We start from the raw sequence: 23,427 nt of genomic DNA, 5'->3' as shown, positions 1-23,427 counted from the left end.
TTAAAGTGTTAAAGTTCCTTAACTCCATTCAGCCCTGCGCCAGGATCGTTAGCTATTGATCCGGGCCCCTCTGGCACTTAACTCCAGCCAGCATATTGGCAATTCAATTAGCACCAGTCAATGCTGCCGGTTCCTGGTTCCTGGTGCCCTGCCCTCACCCTTGCCCTCAACCTCACCCACTGCAGGCCTCTGCAGAGCCCAGACACCCATGCCCACCTCTGACCACCCCTTCCAGGCTCTTCTCCTGCATCCGCTGAGCCGGTGGCACCTGGCAGGCTGGTCCAATTGTGGTTGCCAGGGGGGTGGGGGGCTAAGGCCAGCCTTCCCACAGAAGACCCCCTAGGAGACTAGGAGGGTGGGGAGCTGTCAAAGGCTTCCCACCCCTGCTGCTTCTAGGTCACATGCCCACCACCTTCCAGCAAATGCAGCCTGTACAGAGGGGACCCCTAGTTTTTTGTTTTCACCACCAGGGTTATTACTGGGGTGCGGTGTCTACACAGCCTCCACTGATCTTGGTGGTTTTGTTTTTGTTTTTATACAGAGGGGGGAGGGCAGGTGGTGGTGCAGCTAGTTGAACACACATATTAGGACCTGGGTTCAAGCCCCCTGCTCCCAACCTGCAGGGGGGAAGATGAGCTGTGAAGCAGTGCTACAGGCATCTCTCCCTCCCTATCTCCCTCCTTCCCTCTCAATTTCTTTGCTTCTATCCCAAATAAATATACATTTTTTTTCTTTTTTTAAAAAAAGGAGTGGTTGCAGACTTAGAAAAAAAAAGATGCAGAGAGAAATAGAGACGGATAGAAAGACGGACCTGGAAGTTGGGCGGTAGCACAGTGGGTTAAGCGCATGTAGCACAAACCTCAAGGACTGGCATAAAGATCCCAGTTCGAGTCCCCGGCTCCCCACCTGCAGGGGGGTCGCTTCACAGGCGGTGAAGCAGGTCTGCAGGTGTCTGTCTTTCTCTCCCCCTCTCTGTCTCCCCTCCTCTCTCCATTTCTTTCTGTCCTATCCAACAACAATGACATCAATAACTACAACAATAAAAAAACAACAAGGGTTTTTTAAATAAATAAAAAAATTTTAAAAACACCAACAAGGGCAACAAAAGGGAAAATAATGAATAAATATAAAAAATATATAAAAAGATAGAAAGATGGACCCTGCAGGGGGGAACTGAGGGCTTGCATATGGTCACACATATACTCTACTAGGTGCTCCCCTGTCCAGCAACACCCCCCCCTTTTTAAAAAAAATATTTGCTCACTAGTGAGTGGGGGGGACTAAACATCACTAGTACGGGATGCCAGTGATTGAACTTGGGACCTCATGCTTGCAAGTCCACCATTTTATCCACTGCACCACCTCTTGGGATGCTCCGTTATTTTGTTTTCCACTTTCTTTTCCCTTCCCAACTGTCGGGAAATTGTGAGGATGTGGTTGAGCTTGGCAGGGCCTGACTTGAAGGGACATCCATTGTCTCGTCTTATCAGACTTATTATCTACGTAATCATTGTTTTGCCTGAAAGATCCCCACCCATTTAATTCCTTTGATCTATCTTCTTTCTACCCTCAAGACCCTCCCTGCCTGCAGGGTACTATTAATCCTACCAGTTAAAACCCTCGCAACAATTACTAAGGAAGTTCCTACCTTTCCAGCTCCCTTTTGCCTTTCTCTGCCCCTTTCATAGCCATCTCCGTTTCCAACTTGCCACTTCCGGGTCCGACCTTTAAAAGCCTTGGCTCTCTGATCAATAAAGAATTGAATTGCCTTGCCACTGCCAGTCTATTCCTGAGTCATCTCTCTCGCATCGCTGAGTGAGCAGCAGCCCAGGCTGGCTCCAGTCATGTTCTCTCCAACCCAGAGAGTACACGCCAGGGAAGAGGCACCCCCACGCTAGCCCCCCACGCTAGCTCGGCACCCAACCACTTCCTACCACCACACCCAGGGCTGTCAGGGTCCCACATAGTGGCCACGCCTCTCCCCTCATCCTCTTGTCTGTACCCAGCGGAGGCCCTGGCACGCCCTGCCTCTGCCCAACATCCTCCCTCAGCCTCTCGTCCCAGCCCTCCGCTGGCAGTCCTCATGATTCCCCAAATCCAGTGGTATCACCCCATCTGACATGCACTGGCTGTCAGGGCCTGGTGCCTTTTTCACCTGCCCCAGCGCCCTTAGCGCTGCCCTCCCTGAACCCCGTGTCCTCACCCGGCATCCGGGGCTGCCCATGGCTGAAGCTCAGGATGCTCTGCAGGGCTGGGAGTCCTTCCTCGGTGGCCGCCTGGCCGCTCTGGAGCAGCTGGAGCCGCCTCTGGGCCTGAGCATCACGGTGTGCAGGCGCGCGCAGATGCTGCAGCACCGCCAGGCGCGAGGGTGCCTCCCAGGCACACAGTAGGCAGCGGAACAGGCCCTGCTCCGGCCCGGCAGGCCCTTCCATCTCCAGCAGAAACTGGAAGCACAGAGAGCCTGCTCAGGTTCAGAAGCGATGGCCAGCGCCCTCCCCAACCAAGGAGCCTGAGCCGCAGCACCTCCTTTCTGCCCATTCCCTTATTTTCCTCTGCCATGGCCATCCGAGTGCTACTGCTTTTGCTGCCCTCCCTCCTTATCGCCCATCCAGCTCTCCTGGACTCCCCAGGACAGGGGTGAAAGCTGGCTGGTCCCATCTGGTGGGACCGATGGTGACAAGAGACACAGAACAGGGCAGTCCCTCCCTCCAGCCCCCAACACCAGGAAAGCAGAATCAAGTTCAGGTGAGACTTTGTCAGAGGCTGCCCTGTGCAGTGGCTTGCCCTGGCACAGATTCTCCTGTTTATCTGACTTGGCTGCTCGGGTTCCCCCCAACCCCCACCCCAGGCCCCTGGGCTAAGCCCTGGCAGTGCCGGTGCCCCACACCCCACACGGCTCACCTTGTAGATCTGGCTGTTCTCCTCGTGGGCCACGCCCCGCGAGTGCAGCTGCATCTTCTCTTTGCTGTTGGACTCAAAGTCACAGAGGTTGCAGCGCAAGTGCAGTGGAGGGACGGACCCGTAGGGTGCCCCCTCACCCAGGGGCAGGGGGACCGGGCTGCCCGCGGCCCCGCCCCCCTCCCTCAGGTGCGCTGCCAGCTGGTACTTCTGGGCATGCTTATCAGTCTTGAGGTGGAGCTGGAAGTTGGCCTTGAGCTGGGTGCCATAGCAACAGAGCTTGCAGCGGTGGGTGTCCCCGGCCACCTCCTTCCACTCGGCCTCGGGGAGGCTGCGGCCCACGCTGCAGTGGTAGAGCAGCAGCTCCAGGCTGTCGGTGCTGAAGGCCTGGCACACCAGGCAGCGGAACACCTTCAGGGCGGAGCCATCCTCCGGGGGCGGTGAAGCGGGCAGGCCGTCGGGCAGGGAGCCCAGGAGCTGACTGGCAGGCAGATGGGTGTCTGGGGAAAGGCTGCCTGGGGCTAGGGGACAGAGACAGATTAGTGGAAGGACGAGGGGGTGGAGCCCATGGGGAGAGGGTGCTGCTGTGGGAGTTCATGGGGTGCACCCCAGGGCGGAGGCAGGGAAGGAAGGGGCGGGAGGGGCAGAGCCCAGAGCCTCACCCGGTGCGGGGAACTTGCGGGCAGGCGCTCCCAGGTGGTGGAAGCCATTGAGAAGCAGCTGGGCTTCCAGCGGTTTGTCCGGCCTCAGCCCGGGACTGGGCAGGGGAGCCTGGGGCCGCCCAAAGTACTGGAAGAGCTCAGGGGGCGCCGCGGGGCCGGCACCCGTGGGGGGCAGGGGGCCAGGCCCCACCAGCCCCGGCGGCAGGCCCAGCGGCAGCCCCTGGTGCAACATGAGCACGTTCTGCATGTGCTTCTCGGACGTCATGTGTATGCGCAGGTTGCGGGAGATGTTGGTCTCGTAGCTGCACACCTTGCACTGCCAGGACGACTTGGGCTTAGGCTCCTTGTCCCCGGGCGCGGGGGGCAGGGCCGCCTCGGGGGGACTGCCCTGGCCGCTGGGCCCGCTTTGGAAGCCCTGCAGGTTGGCCAGGTGCTTGTCGGACTGCATGTGGATGCTGAGGTTGCCCTTGGTGGTGGTGGAGTAGTTGCACACGTCGCAACGGTACGGCTTGTAGCCGCAGTTGTAGCTCTCGCCTCGGGCCAGCCGCGGGTGCGCGCCCCCCGCGCTGCAGTAGCTGCAGTGGCTGTTGCTCTCGGGGTGCTTCTCTCGCATGTGCACGTCCAGGGTCTGCTGGTACTTGTAGTGCCAGTTGCACTTGGGACACTTGAGCGTCTTGCAGGAATTGCGCGAGTGCAGCAGAGACATGTGGCTGGACAGGCTGAGGCCCTGGAAGGCGGCGGGGGCCGGGGCTAAGTCGTCAGCGAGGCGGTAGGGCTGGGGCGGGTCCCCGGGCTCCTCGGGCGGCGCAGGGAGGGTGCCCGCCTCCTTGGGGGCAGGTGAACTTTGGTTGAGTGGGGGGCAGAGCCCTCCCTCCTCGTCTTGGCCCTCGGGGAGCCACTCTGGCCCCACCTCACCTGCCGCCTGCGGGGGCTCTTTGGCTTGGGTTGGGCTAGGGTTCCAGGTGGCTGCGGTGGGGGGGTGGGAGGGGGGGCGGAGGGCCATGACTTCTGAGGGCACGGTGCCCTGGGCTTCTGCCTCCCTAGGGGCACCCTCCCCGGGCTGGGCTGCACTGCCGCTGTTAAGGAGGGCACACAAAGGGAGCTGGGCAGGTGGTTTTGGTTCCAGGAAGCTGAGGAGGGTCACACAGCCCTCGCCACCCTGGTGGAGCAAGGCTGGGCGGGCCAGCAGGGCCTGGCACTGGGCTGGGCTCGGCTGTACCCCGTGAGACTGGGAGTGGCCCACGAAGGCCTGGGGCTTGCTGAAGCCCAGGCGGCACAGGAGGCAGAGCCAGAAGGGCGCCCTGTGGTCCCCCCCATCGCTGCCACCACCCCCTGTGGGGCCATCTTTGGGATCTCTGGGTGGGTCTGCAGCCAGCTGGTAGCTCCAGAAGGCTCCATCCCTCCCCTCGCAGGCGGCCGGAGATGGCGCTGAGGTATCGCGGGACAGGATTTGGTCAGAAGAGCTAAAGCCTTGGGTTGGGTCAAAGCCGTGTTGGATGTGAAGGGCAGTGAGGGGGGCGGGGGGCAGGGGAGCGAGGTTGGGCGGCTGGGGCTCCTCCTCATTGCCCAACACCCCCCAAGGGAAGCCCTTTGGTAATGGAAGTTCACTGTGGCCTGGCAGGGCGGGCTGGGCCACGAGGCAGGCCTCCCCGTCAGCCGTGAAGAAGAGATGGTTACTCAGGTCCACAGGAGGGAGCCCCCCTCCTCCCTCCTGTGGCCCATCTTCAGCCGCCCCCTGGTCCTTTGGTGGGGAGCCGCCACTGCTGGGCTCTTCCTGGGGCTCCCCAGTCTCCTTTGGTGGGACGAGGCCGCAGCCCGACTCCAAGGGTGGCCCTCCGAGCTCTGAGGGCCTCATGCTCTCTGAGGTGGAGGGGGGACCCCCTGGGGGCTCTTTGGTGACAGTGTCAGAGGGGGCCCCGGAGGTGGCGGTGCCCGAAGGTGTGGCATTGTGCCCAGGGGAGGGGGCGGTGCCAGCAGGAGCTGGTGTTGCGTTAAGGGTGGCCATGACAGACGGAGGGAGTCTGGGGGGTCATTTCAGCGTGCCAGCCAGTACCCTGCATGGAGGGAGACAGAGAGGGTGCCTGCTGTGAGGTGCAGGGAGACACAGCCCACACTCTCCCCGGAGGGCCAGACTGAACGCCTCCAGGTCAGAGCTCTGTTTCTTCCTGCACTTGACCCGCCAGTCATCCCTTCTCAAGCTGTCTGGTTGCTTAGCCATAAAATCTGAAAGTCATTTCTCGCCTCACAAATGTACAACAGCAACCTTGCAAACATGTCACACTCCTTTATCCTTTCTTCCCAAATGGAAAGGACGATACTCACACTGCCCGCTTCGGCCCCCTCTGCCTCAGTGACAAGCCAGCCTCCTCCCACCCAACAGCCAGAATCCCTGGTCCCTTGGGTTCTCAGTGAGAAAGGCACTGAGCACATATGAAAGCATGGAAGAAAGGCCCTGGACACGTCACCCATCAACAGCCCCCGTGCCAGGCTGAGGAGACAGTGTAGTGATTGTGCAAACAGCTCTCATGCTGAGGCCCTAAATTCCCATGTTCAATCCCCAGCAGTGCTCAGGTAAAACAAACGAGCAAGCAAAACCCCACCAGCTCATAACTGACCCTGTTTCATTTTATTTTATGTTATTGCCAGCAAGGTTACTGCTGAGGCTCTGCTTTTTTCCTTTTAGAGAGAGAGGGTGAAAGAGAAAAGAGACACCACAGCACTGTTTCACTGCTCAGCAAACGTCCCCAGCCCAGGCTCTCCCTTGTGATGACTGAGGATTCAAACCTGGGTCCTTTGGCATGGTCAAGTGTGAGTCTTACTGAGTAAGTTGTCGCCTGGTCACCTGACCTTCTTTTATCACCACTCACTCCTCCCGCCCTGTTACTGTTTTATAGTAAATCCCGGGCACCACAAAGAGTCACCTTTAAAATATAAACCATACCACTTTCTGCTTAAAACTCAGCAATGACTCCTTCCTTCCTTCCTTCCTTCCTTCCTTCCTTCCTTCCTTCTTTCCTTCTTTCCTTCCCAAGATAGGCACCTACAGACCTGCTTTGCCACTTGTGAAGCATTCCCACTGTAGGTGGGGAGCAGGAGCTCAAACCCATATCCTTGCACAGGTCCTTGTGCTTAGTACTATGTGAGCTTGACTGTGTGCTCCACCACCTGCCCCCTGATTTTTTCTATCTTTATTTATTTGTTTGTTTGTTACTGGATAGAAAAAGAGAAATTGAGAGAGGAAAGGGAGATAAGAGACGGAAAGAGACGAAGAGACACCTGCAGCCCTGCTTCACCACAAGCTCCAGCAGGTGGGGATTAGAGGCTTGAACCTGGGTCTTTGCGCACCGTAACGTGTGTGCTTAACCAGGTGCACCACCGCCTGGCCCCTGTCCGCAATGGCTTCTCACTGTAGCAGCATACTGAAAATCCCCACTCCCTCCCCTGCTCTGACAGGGCCTGTCTGACTGGACGCCTCCTGGCTGGCCAGCACCAGCTCTCTGCCTGCTTCCTGTTTCCCACCCACACCACACCCATCACCCAGGCCTGTTCTTTACAGAAGCTCAAGCAGCCGCAGGGTCACTTCCTTCAGTGATGGATCACGGCCAGATACTTGCTGTCTTATTTTTTTCCCCTCCGTTCTACAAAGTTTCATTTGCTGCTGTCAGCACCCAGAAAGCGGCTTCGCTCACAGTTGAGTCTTGCTAAGTGGATGAACTCTGGGAGAGGCCCCCAGGTTCTCTAGGCCCCCTGAGAGGCATTTCTCTCCTGCCCAAGCTAAGCCTGCCTGCAGGGGCCTCCACTGTTCTTCAGATGCCTTCCAGATAATCTGTGGTCACAAATGCAGAACAAGTGGCCACTTCCCTGGCCAGCTGAAAGACAAGTGCTTGGACTTGGTTAGCCTCTGCCCCAGAGATGAAAAGTGACAGTAACGGGGGCTGAGCAGTGGTGCACTTGGTTAAGCACATCGTGTGTAAGGATCTGAGTTTGAGCCCCTGCTCCCCACCTGCAGGGAGGATGCTTCATGAGTGGTGAAGCAGGGTTGCAGGTGTCTATCTCTCTCCCTCTCTACCTCCTCCTCCCCTCTCAGTTTCACTGTCCTGTCAAACAAAATAAAGTAGAAAGAAAAAAAAAAGGAAAAAATTCCTGCAAGGCTATGTGGATTCACAGTGTCAGCACCGAGCCCCAGTGATAACCCACGTGACAATAATAAATAAATAGGAAAAAAAGTAATAGTAACTGTAATGCTGTGATTGATAGTACTAAGGCAGAGGCACCAGATTCTAACACTGATGTATTTTTCTATGCTTTCTATGCAAAAGTACTTCATGACTTCTCCGACAACCCAATAGATGTTTTCTGTCAGTCACCTTCGCTAACCTCGCCACCTCTTGATTCTATAGATGAGGCAGCCAAGGAAAAGAGAGGTCAGAGTTCAAAGTGGTACAATTCAAAAAAGGTGGGGAAGTCGGACGGTGGCGCAGTGGGTTAAACACATGTGGCGCAAAGCACAAGGACCGGTGTAAGGATCCCGGTTCGAGCCCCCGACTCCCCACCTGCAGGGGAGTCACTTCACAGGCAGTGAAGCAGGTCTGCAGGTGTCTTTCTCTCCCCTTCTCTGTCTTCCCCTCCTCTCTCCATTTCTCTCTGTCCTATTCAACAATGATGACATCACTAACAACAATAACTACAACAATAAAAACAAGGGCAACAAAAAGGGAATAAAGATATTTTTTAAAAAGGGTGGGCATGAGGTGGGGGGTCAGAGTGATACTCGGAAGCTATGGCCTGGCTTTCCCATCCTGCTAGCCTATCTGCAGATACGGTGCGGGCAAAATGACCCCCCGCCAGGTCTAGAAGCCAGGCCTCCTGGACTTCCTCTTGCAGTACCTGAAGCACCGAATCTCCCACAGGGCTCTAACATTTATTTTTATTTTATTTTTAAAATTTATTTTAAATTTATTTTTCCTTTTTTGTTGCCCTTGTTGTTTTTTAATTGTTGTTGTAGGTACTGTTGTTATTGATGTCGTCATTGTTAGTACAGAGAGAAACGGGAGAGAGGAGGGGAAGACAGAGAGGGGGAGAGGAAGATAGACACCCACAGACCAGCTTCACCGCCTATGAAGCGACTCCCTTGCAGGTGGGGAGCTGGGGGTTCGAACCAGGATCCTGCCACTGGTCCTTGTGCTTTGCGCCACGTGCGCTTAACCTGCTGTGCTACCACCTGACTCCCTATTCTAACCTTCTTCTCCTGAGCCCCCCACACTCACCAGGACCCCAGGTCTCCCAGTGTCTCAGGCAGTCAGACACAGCACTTCCAGGAAAGGGCCAGGGGTAGGACCTCTCCCTTCTTTGGGAGACCTTCCTCACCTCCAGATTCCTTAATGGCCAGGATTGGGGGGTATGGGATGTGGGGGTCCTAGAGCTGGCTCCATCCAGCCCACAGGCTTCCATTCCTGTTCCTCTTTGCTTCCTGGGGTCTAGGCAGGCCAGAATTCAGTCATTTAGGGGCAGGGCCGGTATGCTAATGAAATGCAAATCAGCACCAAGGCCAGGGGGCAGGCAGTTAGGGAACCAAAAGGGAAGTGGGCTAATTGCATGAAAGCCAGACAGAAGGCCTCTCCTGAGTGCTGTCTCCCTAGGGCCCACCTGGCTTTCCACACCCACCAGCTCAGCTCCTTCCTGGTTACCAACTCTCAACTCCAGCTCTAACTTCAGAGGGGGGCTTTTCAGAAGGCCAGAGCACCAGATCCTCTTGGCAAAGCTGCTGTTTGCCAGGCCTGACTCCCCAGCAGCCAACGGAAGGAGCTTAGCTTTGGGTCAGACCCAGAGTGGGCCCAGAGGAGGTCAGCTTCTATTTACAATCACACATCTCTCCCCTCCCTCCTGTCCCCTCCTCTTCCTGAATTTCAATTGCAAATTGATCCTGCCTCAGTGCACCCCCCACACACACACACACTCTCAAACTCTCCCTCTCCTCTTTCCCCCTCCAGGCTCTGCCCATCACCCGCTCTGTTACAGCCTTTAACAGCAGCAATGATTTCCTTACTCCCGCCATCACCTCCTCAGTCTTCCCCGCCTCCCTCTCTGCACCCTGGTGTGTCTTTCTCAGCCCGTCTGGAGCTCTGTTCTCAGCTCCACCAGGGACAGTGCAGAAACAGACCACCTCCCAGCCCCCCACCTCAGTCAGTGACTCCCCTCAGACTCAGCCCTGCCTCCTCCAGTTCCAGCTCAGGGCATCTCCCCTCCCTGGGGGCACATTTTAGCTGTGTGTGTGTGTGTGTGTGTGTGTGTGTGTGTGTGTGTGTGTGTGTGTAAGGGAAAGGAGGGTGTGTGTGTGTGTGTGTGTGTAGGGGCAGGGGCAGGGGCTAGAAAGGAAAGCCCTGGGTAGAGGCCAGGGCTGGGCCCCCACCCCAGGCTGAGGGGTTAGGGGAGACAGAGCCAGCAGTGGCGTGATTAGAGCCGAGATTGATGGGAAGGGGCGCCACAGACGGCAGAGAGAGTCAATAAAATGAAAGGATCGCATTAGAGGCAACAGAGAGAGCTTTAAATTACCAGGCTGCTGCTGCTGAGGGGGAAGGGCCCTGAAGGTGCAGTCACCCCCTGAGGGGAAATCTCTGCTCCAAAATGTGCGCCCCCACCACCCCATTGCTGCGCCATCTCTCAGGGGGTAAGCTCAGAAATCGGAGGATGGTACTGGACAGAAGTGAGGACATGGGAATCCAGCGTAGTGCAGCGGGTTAAGCACACGTGGCGCAAAGTGCAAGGACCAGTGCAAGGATTCCGGTTCAAGCCCCAACTCCTCCCCTGCAGGGGAGTCGCTTCACAAGTGGTGAAGCAGGTCTGCAGGTGTCTGTCTTTCTCTCCCCCTGTCTTCCCCTCCTCTCTGCATTTCTCTCTGTCCTAGCCAACAACAAACGACATCAACAAACAACAATAACCACAACAAGGCTACAACAACAAGGGCAACGAAAGGGGGGAAAAATGGCCTCCGGGAGCAGTGGATTCATGGTGCAGGCACCGAGCCCAGCAATAACCCTGGAGGCAAAAAAAAAAAAAAAAAAAGAAGTGAGGCGATGCAGCTGCTGCTTCTCTGGCTGTTCCTCAGGATGGAAGAATGACGCTGCTGCGTTCAGTGCTCAGCTGTGGCCTCCTGAACCGAAACAGAATCACTGGGCTGCAAAAGGGAACCTGCAGGGCTGGAAGAGAATTCGCCTCTCCCCATAACCTCACCCCAGTTTTTTTGTTTGTTTGTTTTTTGTTTTCTCTCCATGCTGTGCTGAGAGATAATCCCAGGGCCTCACAAGTGCACAAAACCACTGAGTGGCCTCCAGGGCCCCATGGTTTTTTGTTTGTTTTGTTTCTCTTATTTAGAGAGAGAAAGGAGAAAGGTCCCAGTACCTGCTCCACCATCCCTGGAGACCTCCTCCAGTACTGTCCAGGGTGCGTGCTCCCATGTGGCGCTAGGTCTTGAACCAGGACTCACACATAGTGAAGTGTGGGTTTGACCTGGTGAGCTACCTCCTGGCCCCAAACCCCACTTCTTTATCTGGCTTCCCATCCAGGTGGTCAGTACTAGTACTTAATATTGGAAGATACTCAGAGGCTCCAACACAGACTGTATGAGCGAGATGCTTGCTATAAGACAGAGCAGCTCAGATAAGAAGTTGTGGGAAGGGGAATTGGGTGGTAGCACAGCGGGTTAAGCGCAGGTGGCACAAAGTGCAAGGACCAGCGTAAGGATCCCGGTTTGAGCCCTGGATCCCCACCTGCAGGGGAGTCGCTTCACAAGTGGTGAAGCAGATCTGCATGTGTCTATCTTTCTCTCTCCCTCTCTGTCTTCCCCTCCTCTCTCCATTTCTCTCTGTCCTACCCAACGACGATGACATCATTAACAACAACAATAATAACTACAATAAAAAAACAACAAGGGCAACAAAAGGGAAAATAAATATTAAAAGAAAAAAAGTTGTGGGAAAACAGAACTGTAGACTCTGAGACCACGAGGACAGGATAGAGAGCTCAGAATCAGAGACAGGATCCAAAGAAGCAAAGGCAGGCATAGAGAGCTTACCTGGGAGGACATACGCTTCACCAAGCTTAAAGCCTGGGGTTTGAGCCTGGACACCACACTGGGAAAATTAAAGTCACTGGGGGAAGCTGCAAGGATGGTGGAGGATGGTGGAGCAATGCTATGATCTCTTTCCTTCTTTCCCCGTGTGAGTGTGTGTGTGTGTGTGTGTGTGTGTGTTTCTCTGTGTGTTTTTTCCAGAGCACTGTTCAGCTCTGGCTTGTGGTGGTGGTAAAGGTGGGGTCAAGATTGAACCTGGGACTTCAGAGCCTCAGGCATGCAAAAAGTCTTCTGCATAACCATCATGCTATTTCCCGAGCCCCTGTACTGTGATTTCCTTCTCTCTCTCACCCTCTCTCTCTTTTAGATAGCATATGAAAGAGTTGTGCTATAAGCAGTAGTCTGGTCTCTCACATCAAAATAATTAAAAACAAACAAACAAAAAACCTTGTCACTATCTCTGTCTCGAAATCTTACATAATTTATTTTAAAAACAGAAAAGCTACTGATCTAAGACAGCTCACAAGGGAAAGAGCCTGCTATATCAGAGCATGTGATGCTCTGATTTGAGCTCAGGTTTGAGCCTGGTCCCCACTGCACTGGGGTATTGTAGTGCCTTTCTGTCTCTCTTTTTTGAGCTGAAAAATTCAGCCCAGACCCTAGGAACATACTTAAAAAGACTTCCTAGCTTCTCTCTACCCTAAAATCCCTATTCTCACCTGTTCTACTCCTACTTTCTAGTTCCTGTTTATTAAACATTTTGTCCTGGTTTATATCTTACTGCCTTCAGACACCAAGTTGCAGAAGCTACTATGATTTCATCCTGACCTCCCTGGGCTGACGCCCTCACCAGTGTGATCCGGAACCTCACTGCTCCAGAGCTCTACCTCACTAGGGAAAGACAGAAACAGGCTGGGAGTATGGATCAACCTGCCAACATCCATGTCCAGTGAGGAACCAATTATAGAAGCCAGACTTCCCACCTTCTGTGTCCTGTAAAGAATTGTGGTCTAGGGGCCAGATGAGGGACATCTGGTTGAGTGCACATGCTACAATACACAAAGACCTGGGTTTGAGCCCCCAGTTGCCACCCGTAGGGGGAAAGCTTTGAAAGTGGTAAGGCAGGGAGTCGGGCAGTAGCAGAGCGGGTTAAGCACAGGTGGCACAAAGCGCAAGGACTGGCGAAAGGATCCCGGTTAGAGCCCCCGGCTCCCCACCTGCAGGGGAGTCACTTCACAGGTGGTGAAGCAGGTCTTCAGTTGTCTGTCTTTCTCTCCCCCTCTGTCTCCCTTCCTCTCTCCATTTCTCTCTGTCCTATCCAACAACAATGACATCAACCACAATAATAACTACAACAATAAGAAAATAAGGGCAACAAAAGGAAATAAATAAATAAATAAATATTAAAAAAAAAAAGAGTACGTGAAAGTGGTGAAGCAAGCTGCAGGTATCTATCTCTCCCCTTACCCTCTTGATTCTGGCTGTTTCCATCCAATAAATAAAAATAATTTAAAAAAAAAAAGAATGTTGGTGGGCAGGGCAGTAGTGCAGTGGGTTAAGCGCACGTGACATGAAGCGCAAGGACCGGTGTAAAGATCCCGGTTCAAGCTCTCCACCTGCAGGGAGGTCACTTCACAGGCAGTGAAGCAGGTCTGCAGGTGTCTATCTTTCTCTCTCTCTCTCTCTGTCTTCCCCTCCTCTCTCCATTTCTCTCTGTCCTATCCAACAACGACAGAAATAACAACAACAGCAACAACAACGATAAACAACAAGGGCAACAAAAGGGGGAAAAAATAGCCTCCAGGAGCAGTGGATTCATAGTGCAGGCACCGAGCCCCAGCAATAACCCTGAAGACAAAAAAGGAAGAAAAGAAAAAAGAAAGAAAGACTACCTTGAACATCACAAAATTCAAGAAAAAAAAAGAATTTTGGTCTATACTCCCAGAGGGGTTGAAATGTTAGGGAAAGATGACCAGAGGGCTCTGAATCACAATCTATCAGGACCCAGATAGAAAGAGGAACAAAGGATACTCAGAAGTAGTAATAGGTGTAGGTGTGACTTAGAAAGGAAGCGACCATGATATATATATATATATATATACACACACACATACACACAGAGACAGTCACAGAAATAATACTCAGTGCACATGAGTGACCTTGGGAGATTGACTGCAGTTTCCGATGGAGGGAATGGGGACACAGAACTCTGGTGGTGGGAACGGTGTGGAATTATCCCCGTTATCTTATAAATTCTGTAAATCAATACTAAATCACTAATAAAGAAATCAGCCCAAGGGCAGTGAAATCCTGATGATCACAAATAAATGAATAAATAAAAAGCAGCTGGTAAATGCTCAACCAGCAGAGCATCTGACATGCGTGTCTGAGCTGTCTGGGTTTGGTCCCCAGCACTGCAGGTACCAGACTGTGCTCTGGTCTTGGCCTTTCTCTCTCTGTGCTTAAAATGAAATGAAACTTTTAAAAAGTAATTAAAACATAAAGAGAAACCAAGGATACTCCAACTCCCCCCATTTTAATTCTACTTATTGATTTCATTATTTGTTTTGCATAGAGACAGAGACAGTGAGAGGGGAGAAGGAGGTAGAAAGGGAGAGAAAAGGAGAGACACCTGCAGCCCAGCTTCACCACTCATAAAGCTTTCGCCCTGCAGGTGGGGACCAGGGGCTTGAACCTGGGTTCTTGTGCACTGTAATATGTGTGCTTAACCAGGTGTGCCACTACTCCTTGTTAATAATTAATCTTCAATGTAAATAAATACTTTGACTCATTTAAATACAACAACTACAAGAACAAATCATAAAAATACAACACCATATTTAAGTGTTTACCACACGGTTAGAATGGCAAGGAGTGAGATAGGCCAGCAGGAAAAAGGAAGATAAACAAAAGAGAAAAACAGAGGTTGGGGCTGGGCAGTGGTGCACCGGGTTAAGTGCAGAAGCTCAAGGGCTGGAGCAAGGATCCTAGTTCAAACCCCCAGCTCCCTACCTATATGGGGGAAGCTTTATGAGTGGTGAAGCAATGCTGCATCTCTCTCTCTCTCCCTCCCTCCATATTTCCCACTTCCTCTTGATTTCTGGCTCTTTATTCAATAAAAAATAAAAATAATAAAAAATTATAATAAAAGATAAAATACCGATCAAGCAGCCCAAGAGGCGATGTTCTGATTGTTCTCTTTCTCTCTCTCTTTTGCCTCCAGGGTTATCACTGGGGCTTCGTGATGGCATTATGAACCCACTGCTCCTGGAGGCTATTTCCCCCCTTTTTTTATCGGATAGGACAGAGAGGAATTGAGAGAGGAAGGGCAGATAGAGAGGGGGAGAGAAAGGTGGACACCTGCAGACCTGCTTCACAGCTGTGAGGTGACACCCTTGCAGGTGGGGAGCCCAGGGCTGGAGCCTGGATGCTTGTGCTTCACACTGTGTGCATTTAACCCATACCCGGCCACACTCGCTCTCCCTCTCTTCCTCCCCTCCCATGAAATAAAATATATCTTTAAAAAAACAAACAGACCAATAAAGAAATTAGGGAGATAGCATAATGGTTATGCAAAAAGACTTTAATGTCCAGGGCTCTTACATCCCTGGTTCTGTCCCCAGTACCTCTATAAGCCAAAGCTGAGCAGTGCTCTAATAAAAAAAAAATGAAGATTTAAAAATAGAGTAAGTAACCACACACACACACACACACACTCCTTACCTGTTTACCAGGCACAATGACAAACCCTTGGCAGCAAGCACGCCATCCTGATCCTGCACTACAGTCTGGTGATCTAGATATGGCTACTCATCCTCGGCTAGATAATCACCCCCACTGTCCAAACACAAAGCAGGCTTAGATAGGCAAGTCATTCAAGGTTTTGTTTGTACTTGGGGGGGGGGGGGGCACAGCAGAGTTGAAATGGGACTCAGGTAGCTTGACCCAATGCCTCTGGCTTTTGGTTAATCTGTAAACTTCTGAAGTCTGGCTGGAATGTATCTAAATTGAGATCTTTGAGTCTGAGCCTGTTACTCTGCCCTTCTGAGTGTGCCTTGAGCACATGTGCTGCCAGGCTCCTCTGTGCTTAATGGTGCTAGATGTTTTTTTTTTATTTAATTTTTTTTCTTTTTTTATATTTATCTATTTATTTTCCCTTTTGTTGCCCTTGTTGCTTAACATTGTTGTGGTTATTGATGTCGTTGTTGGATAGGACAGAGAGAAATGGAGAGAGGAGGGGAAGACAGAGAGGGGGAGAGAAAGATAGATAACTGCAGACCTGCTTCACCGCCTGTGAAGCGACTCCCCTGCAGGTGGGGAGGGGCTCGAACCAGGATCTTTAGGCGGGTCCTTGCACTTTGCACCACGTGCGCTTAACCCGCTGCGCCACCGCCTAACTCCCGGTGCTAGATGGTTTATCCCTCTCTCCTCTCTCTCTCTCTATATATATATATATTTACTTATTTTCCCTTTTGTTGCCCTTGTTTTCATTGTTGTTGTAGTTGTTGTTGTTATTGATGTTATCATTGTTAGATAGGACAGAAAGAAATGGAGAGAGGAGGGGAAGACAGAGAGGGGGTGAGAAAGACAGACACCTGCAGACCTGCTTCACCTCCCGTGAAGTGACTCCCCTGCAGGTGGGGAGCCGGGGGCTCGAACCAGGATCCTTGCACCGGTCCTTATACTTTGCACCACGTGCGCTTAACCCACTGTGCTACTGCCCGACTCCTGGTTTATCCCTCTTATGTTCTCTCTTATTTTTTCCATCTTTTATTAACAATTTGATAAGGCTTTGTAAGAGTACAGGGACGGGAATCCGGCGGTAGCGCAGCGGGTTAAGCTCACATGCCGCAAAGCGCAAGGACCGATGCAAGGATCCCAGTTCGAGACCCCGGCTCCCCACCTGCAGGGGAGTCGCTTCACAGGCGGTGAAGCAGGTCTGCAGGTGTCTGTCTTTCTCTCCTTCTCTCTGTCTTCCCCTCCTCTCTCCATTTCTCTCTGTCCTATCCAACAACGACGACATCAACAACAATAATAATAACTACAACAACAATAAAAAAACAAGGGCAACAAAAAGGAAAATAAATTAAAAAAAATATTACAGGGGCATAGTCCCCCACAGCCCTTCTCCCACTTAAGTTTCTGTCCCTTTTTTTTTTTTTTTAACATATTGTATTTTTTTATTTCAGTGGCAGGGGGCATAGCACTGCTCAGCTCTGGCTTATGGTGGTATGGGGGGACTGAACCTGGGAATTTGGAGCCTCAGGCACAAAAATATTTTTTAAAGTTTTTTAAATATAAATTTATTTTCTCTTTTGTTGCCCTTGTTTTTTATTGTTGTTGTAGTTATTATTGTTGTTATTGATGTCATCATTGTTGGATAGGACAGAAAGAAATAGAGAGAGAAGGGGAAGTTAGAGAGGAACAGACAAAGATAGACACCTGCCGATCTACTTCACCACTTGTGAAGTGATTCCCCTGCAGGTGGGGAGCCGGGGGCTCGAACCGGGATCCTTACACCAGTCCTTGTGCATCATGCCACATGCGCTTAACCCACTGCGCTACTGCCCGACCCACTACAAAAATATTTTTGAATAACCATTATACTATCTCTCCCACTGTCCTTAGTTTCTTAATATAAGATTGGCTAATACAGCCTGGGAGGTGGCACAGTGGTTAGGATGTTGGACCAAAGCATGCGCCAAAGTGATGTTCTGGTTCTCCCTCATTAATAATTAAATCTTAAAAGGGGGGCTGCAGGCGGTGGTGCGCCTGGTTAAGTGCACACATTACAGTGCACAAGGACCTATGTTCAAGCCCCTGGTCCCCCCCTGCAAAGGAAAGCTTCATGTGTGGTGAAGCAGGGCTGCAGATGTCTATCTCTGTCTCTTTCTCTGTCCCCTACCCCTTTCAGTTTCTCTCTGTCTCTAACCAATAAGAAATAAACGAATATTTTTAAAAAGGAAGGGGGCAGAACAGTCACTGGGGAAATAGCTTTCAACTGGTAGAATAGCAGGACCTACATGCCTAAGGTTCCTGGTTCGATTCTCAGCACCACATGTACCAGCGCCCCCCCCCCCCCTGTGTGTGTGTGTGATGTGAAACACTCTTTCATTTGAATAAATTAAGTAGACAAATTTTTTTTTTTTAACTAGCCAAAACAGGGCCATTGCTTTGTACAGCTCCAGAGGGTGCCAGGCACACTGAAGTCTCAGCACAGGTCCTGGCCATGGCCATCCATCCTCCCCCTCCACAGGCAAGGAGCTGTGTGCGTGCCCACATGGCAGGCTGACCTGACACCACCTGTACTCATTAGTGATAATGCCTCTCACAGCTTAAAGTCTACACAGGTGTGTCCTATCTTACCAACAGGATGGGACGTGAAAGAGCCTTTAAGGTCACAGACCTGCGATCAATCAAAACCTAATTCTCCTAATATATATTTAAATATTGGTTTGAGAGAGGGGAGGAAGAGAGACAACCCTAGCCTCACTCTGGTACATGTGATGCCAGGGATTGAATCCAAGGACCTCATGTTTGAGGGTCCAACCGTGATCCATGGTGTGGATCTCCTAAATGCAAATCCGGCGGGAGGGCTGCTTAACTGCAGTAGTTTTCTCACTGCTTGGGAGAGGTGCAGTGCTGCTGAAAGTGCTGGACTTAAAAAAAGCATGAGGTCCTAGTTCCATTCCCCGGCACTGCACGTTGTCAGGGATGCTTCCCCCCCGCCACCCCCAAATATATATAAATCAAGAAATAAATTGGGTCTGCAAAACAGCTGACTTGGATGGGGCACTGCTTTGCCATGTGCACGAGCCAGGTCTGAGCCCAGCCCCCACCACACTGGAGGAAGCCTCGGTGGTGCCTTCTCTTTCTGTCTCTTATCTAAAAATCCATTTTCCTCCTGTGGGTCGGGGAGTCATTCCTCCCACAGTTGAGTCCACTGAGCCCACCGTGCTGGAGCCCAGCACTCTGTGTGTGGTCAATAAAAGGGAAGAGGAAGATCATTATTCCTCCACGTGCTGGGTTTCCCGAGCGAGCAAGCGGGGCGGCCGCTCCTACAGCTGTCGGCGTGTGACTGGCAGGGCCGCCTGGGTGCAGCCTGGCCCAGCCCCTGAGCCGGGTGCTGGCTGTGGGCCCCGGGGTGCCATGTCCCGCAAGTCCTGTGCGTGTGCGTGTGCGGGTGCCGGGCCTGTCTGCGCAGGGCGGCCCGGCGGGCTTGGGCGTGTTTGGGGTGGTGTAATTACGGGGCTGCCCGGCCCTAATGAGTGCGATCTCGTTACACTCTCGCCGCCTCTAATGGAGCTAACCTCATTTCACAGCCATTAGAGCCGCCGCGCAGGCCCCGCCCCGGCCCGCCACCCCCGGCCCGCCGCCCGCTCCCCATTGTTCTCCCCGCCGCCTCCCGTCTGTCCGTCTGTCCTCCGCGCCCCTCCCCCGCCCGTGCCCCGACTGGCCAGAGGACAAATCTCAAGGGGAAACCCGCAAAGACAAACAAGGAGCAGTGACTTCATTATCGTCGTTAATTTGCCACTTCAGTTCCTCTCGTCAGGGTCAATGCCGGCGCGGCTTGAACCCGGGGCTGAGCGGGCCCCGCCGCCCCCATCTTCTGGCCTCCCTCCGCCACGTCTCCCCCTGCCCCACACCCCTTCCCTGAGCCATGACATTTTTTTTTCTCTCTCTCTCTCTCTCCCCCCCTCCCTCCCTCCTGGCAGGAGTCGAGGGTCTCTGACCTCTGGCCCCTCACCCTGGTGGTTCTCTGCCCAGGGCATCCTGCACCTCGCTGGGTCCTAGTCCCACCTGCTCTCCTTCAGGCTCCCGCAAGGTTCACTCTAGGACTGGGGAACCCGAAGCCTGAAGGAGCCGGAGGGGAGAGGCACTGGTGGCCCATGCAAGCCAGTGCACCAAGGCCACTAAGGGGGCGGGGGTGGGGGCAGAGAGAAAGCTTGTTGTGGGTGCCCCGAGGCACGGGAAGCTGCGAATCCACACCCAAGGCACGCTGGACCCCAAAAGTAGAGAAAAAGAGAGTCAGAAGACTCTGGGCTGAAGACTGAGGCAGGTAGGAGCCACAGGCAACCAAAATGAATGGAATGGAAATGGCTGCTTGCCCCTCCAGTTCCTGGGGAAACCATCTCACACTCAGTCCCACCCTCTGCCCCCCCTTCACTGAGAAGCCAAATGACTGGCAATTGACTCCTGACCTTTAGCCCAATCTCAGCCCCAGAGGGAGAGGCCAGGCTGGTTGTGACTGGAAGAGGCACCAGGGAAATGTCCCCAGTGTGCACAGTGTCTGAGCTGAGCCGCACGCTCTCCACCCTCTAGTTACTCCCTGCACAGGCCCTGGGCTGCACTATTCCTTCCTCATGATGCCTTGTGGAGGGGCCCAGGCTGGGAAGTTACCTTCTCACATACAACCCTGCAGATCCATATTCCTACCCCCAACACAACAGTTCTGTCTGGTTCTCACATTGAACTCTGAAATAATTCTTTAAAAGGTGTTTATTTCAGATAGAGGCAGAGAGAAAAAGAGACCACAGCACCAAAGTAAGGCAGCAAACTCTCCAAGGGAGCTATTTCCCCAGCCCGGAGAGAGATTTTCAGTGGTGCTGAGCTGTCTGTGAGGAATGAGAAAGAAAGACAGCTTCTAGTGTATACAGCGACCCCCCCCCCGCAACACACACACACAGAAACACACACAGAAACACACACAGAAACACACACACAGAAACACACACACACACAGAAACACACTCACACACACACACACACACACACACACTCACACACAGAAACACACACACTCACACACTTGTGGTGGTTCAGCTTGGTGGTGAGGTCTGGGCCCTGTCAGCCCTTAACTGGCACCCTGAACAGGCACTGCCTGCAATGGCTCCTGTGTGAAGAAGGTAATGAGAGCCAATGCAGATCCCCCTAAGGTGCTACAAGGCACCCCGAAACCCTCCTCTCTTGTCCCACCAGCCTGGGATGGGGGAGGGGGAGGCAGCCATCCCTCCTCCCCCTGCCCCCCCCCCCCACGGAGGCCAGGGAGCTCTGGGAAAGTGAGTGGTGGGATGACTGAGAAGCCAGAGAAGAAAGATGGAAAAATCAATGAAATGAGTTTCTAACGGTGAGGTAAAGAACCGCCGTGTCGACAGCCTGTCGCCTGCTGCAAAATATGAGCTGCCCCAGTCCAGGGCTGCGGCTGCCGGTGTAGCTGACTGCCTTGCCTAGGACCCTCCCTCCAGCACCCGCCCCCAGCCCCTTCCTTCTCTGCTTCCCTGTCCTTTCTCACGGGGGCAGGGCCCTCGGAGGTGGCGGGTCTGCTCTCTTACAGCTCTTTCCAACTCTTTTTCTAGCTTCCCAATGTCATGCAGCAGCTTTCTGATTTATCACTACAGGGACAGGACCCAGGAGCCTCTGGGGGCCTCTTCTCCTTGGCTCTTGTGGATTTAGACTCCATTCTCTCCACAGCACATCTCCTGCCCGCCCCCACCCCCACCCCCACCCCCACCCCCACCCCCACATGGCTGCCCTCTGGGCTCATGCAGCAAGGGGCAGTCAGACGGCAAGGCCACTCCCTGTTTCTCACACCCTGCTCTGTACCTCCTGCCTCTGGCCAGTCTGGCCAACAAGGACTCCTTGTTGCTGTCTGCACTGGCACAGGATGTTCAGGAGGGCCTGGTATGGACAGATGGGCTTTGTATTGGCACTGCGGAGGTCTGTATATAAGGGAAGCATCTATCCAATTGCAGTTTCCTGGATGGGGTGGGGATACTACTTCCAACTCCAATTCAACCCTGATGACTCTGCCTTGGAATACAACTCCCAACCTTTTTTTTTTTTTTTTCCTGGAAGCCACCTCGTTTCAGCCTACTCCACTCTTTCCCTTGGGCGGCTCACCCCTGAGGCTGTTCATTCATGTTTTCAGTCCCTTAGCTCTACAAAACAAAACAAACAAAAAAACCCACCAGCCCTCAGCAGAAGGTACTCCACGTCTGCCCCTACCCCAGTCTTGCTGCTGGCCTCCCTGTCCTTTGCCTGCCTGCCAGCCAGCCAGCTCCTTGTTTCTGACTTACCCATTCGCCTTAGACTAGTGCAGACTCGGGCCTGCTGGTGAAAGAAAGATGGGTCAATTCTCTTCCTTCCTATCAAGTCAACATTTGATCAGTTAGTATGACAGATGTGCTAAACGCTGGCAAGCAATTGGAAACCAGATGGACATGACCCAGGGTCTCTCGCCAGACAATGTGGCTCCCCAGTTCAGAGTTTTGTTTTTTTTTCTCTCCCTTTCCTCCTTTTCCTGGGAGCCAACTACCACCATGTCCTCTGGCATCTCGGGACTCACCCCTCTTCTCTCACCCTGCATTAGTTCACACTCTTGCCGGCTCTGATTCCCTCTTGCCTGCATTTCCAGCTTCAGTCTCCATTCTTAAACCCAAAGCGAGGCTCATCTTACAGTTTTCAATAACTCCCCTCCCTGCTCACAAAGCCCGGCTCCATTGGCAGTCTCTAACTGCCACTTCCAGTTCTCTTCGGCCTCTCAGTCCCCCTACCTGCCCTCAAAGTCCCTTCCTTGATCCCAGCAGGCTTCTGAAACCTCAGGGAGACTCTCACAAACATGACCTCACTGGGAGCTAAGGACAGTGCCAGAGCCAAGGTCAAGCTAACAGACTCAGGAACCAGACAGATCAGACCTGTCCCGGCCCCATTTGCAAACAGCTCCCCCCCCCCCCCCCCAGCAAAGCAGCAAGTTGTTCTTGTAGATCTAAGGTAACACCAGCTATTCTGACATCATGGAGGGAGGAACCCTGTCAGGTTGCCAAGGCAACACCAACAATTTATGACATCAGAGGCTTGAGGTCTTTGGCTCTCTGGGGGCTAGAAAGATTCAAGTTCCTGTCAGCCAAAGTCAATGGGAAATCTACTTCCTCATCTCAGAGCGCCTGCCGCCTGGTTTAGAGATGAGCCAGCCCGGCCTATGGGGGTGGGGGTAAGGGCCCTCTCCTTTGGTACTGCCTTCTTTGGGGGCTTGGCCCTGGTGGTCTTTCTGCTCAGCCTTTTTACTTACTTATTTTTCCTAAACTGCCTCTCCCGCAGTGCTCTCTTTCCCTCTCTCACCCGCACAGAGGCATTTGTTTCCTTTGATAGCTAGCTCATCCTTCCCGGCCGGCCTTCTCCCCACCAAGCTTGGTGCAGCTCCCATCAGCAATCAGCATTAGCACCCCTCCCTTTGCTTCCCCAGCCCCTTCTTTGTACCGTGCTCCCCTACTCCTTGCACCTCCTCTCAGCCTTCAGGTCCTCCCTTCCCGCACTTCCCCACTGTATTCCTTTCCACTGCCCGCCCCCCCAGGAAGGGGCTGGAATCTTTCTCCTTCCCTTCTGCATTGCCATGAGCTCCGGTTATATTTTATTCTCCCAGTTCTTCATTAATCACCCTCGATTCCTCCCTGCCCCCCATTCCGCATGGTTCCCTTCCCTTCCCTTCCTTTCACTACTCCTTCCTCCTGCCACACATGCCTCTGCCCCATGCTTCAACGCAACTGGCCTTCCCTTCTTTTCCGTAACTAAGTCTCCCCTTTTCTTCACATCTGGACACCCTCCTTTTACCCTCCCAGGCTCCTGAGGTCTGGGTAAACAGTGCTGGGCGCTCCTGACTGCACCTTCACTCTAGGGTGCAGGGTGCAGACAGGGGGAGCCTGGCCCTTGCAGGAGACATGTCCTGTCATCCCCAGTGAAAACTGCCTGGGAAAGAGTTGAGCCAAACCAATAGCAGGGGCCTGGGAAGGCGTGGGGCTAGAA

At 53.1% G+C, this 23,427-nt stretch overlaps 1 protein-coding gene across 1 annotated transcript in view; it reads right to left on the bottom strand.

Moving 5' to 3' along the window:
• Positions 1-23,427, bottom strand: part of ZFHX2 (zinc finger homeobox 2) — a 37,417-nt gene that overhangs the window by 11,844 nt on the left and 2,146 nt on the right. Inside the window, exons 2-4 of the mRNA XM_007536522.3 lie at positions 3,561-5,614; positions 2,902-3,419; positions 2,204-2,444 (exon numbers count right to left, since the gene is read on the bottom strand). Coding sequence (XP_007536584.1) covers positions 2,204-2,444; positions 2,902-3,419; positions 3,561-5,565 — 2,764 coding nt within the window. The 5' untranslated portion in view covers positions 5,566-5,614. The remainder of the gene's footprint in view (positions 1-2,203; positions 2,445-2,901; positions 3,420-3,560; positions 5,615-23,427) is intronic.

This window comes from Erinaceus europaeus, chromosome 16 (assembly GCF_950295315.1).
Source record: "Erinaceus europaeus chromosome 16, mEriEur2.1, whole genome shotgun sequence".
Taxonomy (NCBI): Eukaryota; Metazoa; Chordata; class Mammalia; order Eulipotyphla; family Erinaceidae; genus Erinaceus; species Erinaceus europaeus.
This window is presented reverse-complemented; position numbering and strand designations above follow the sequence as displayed.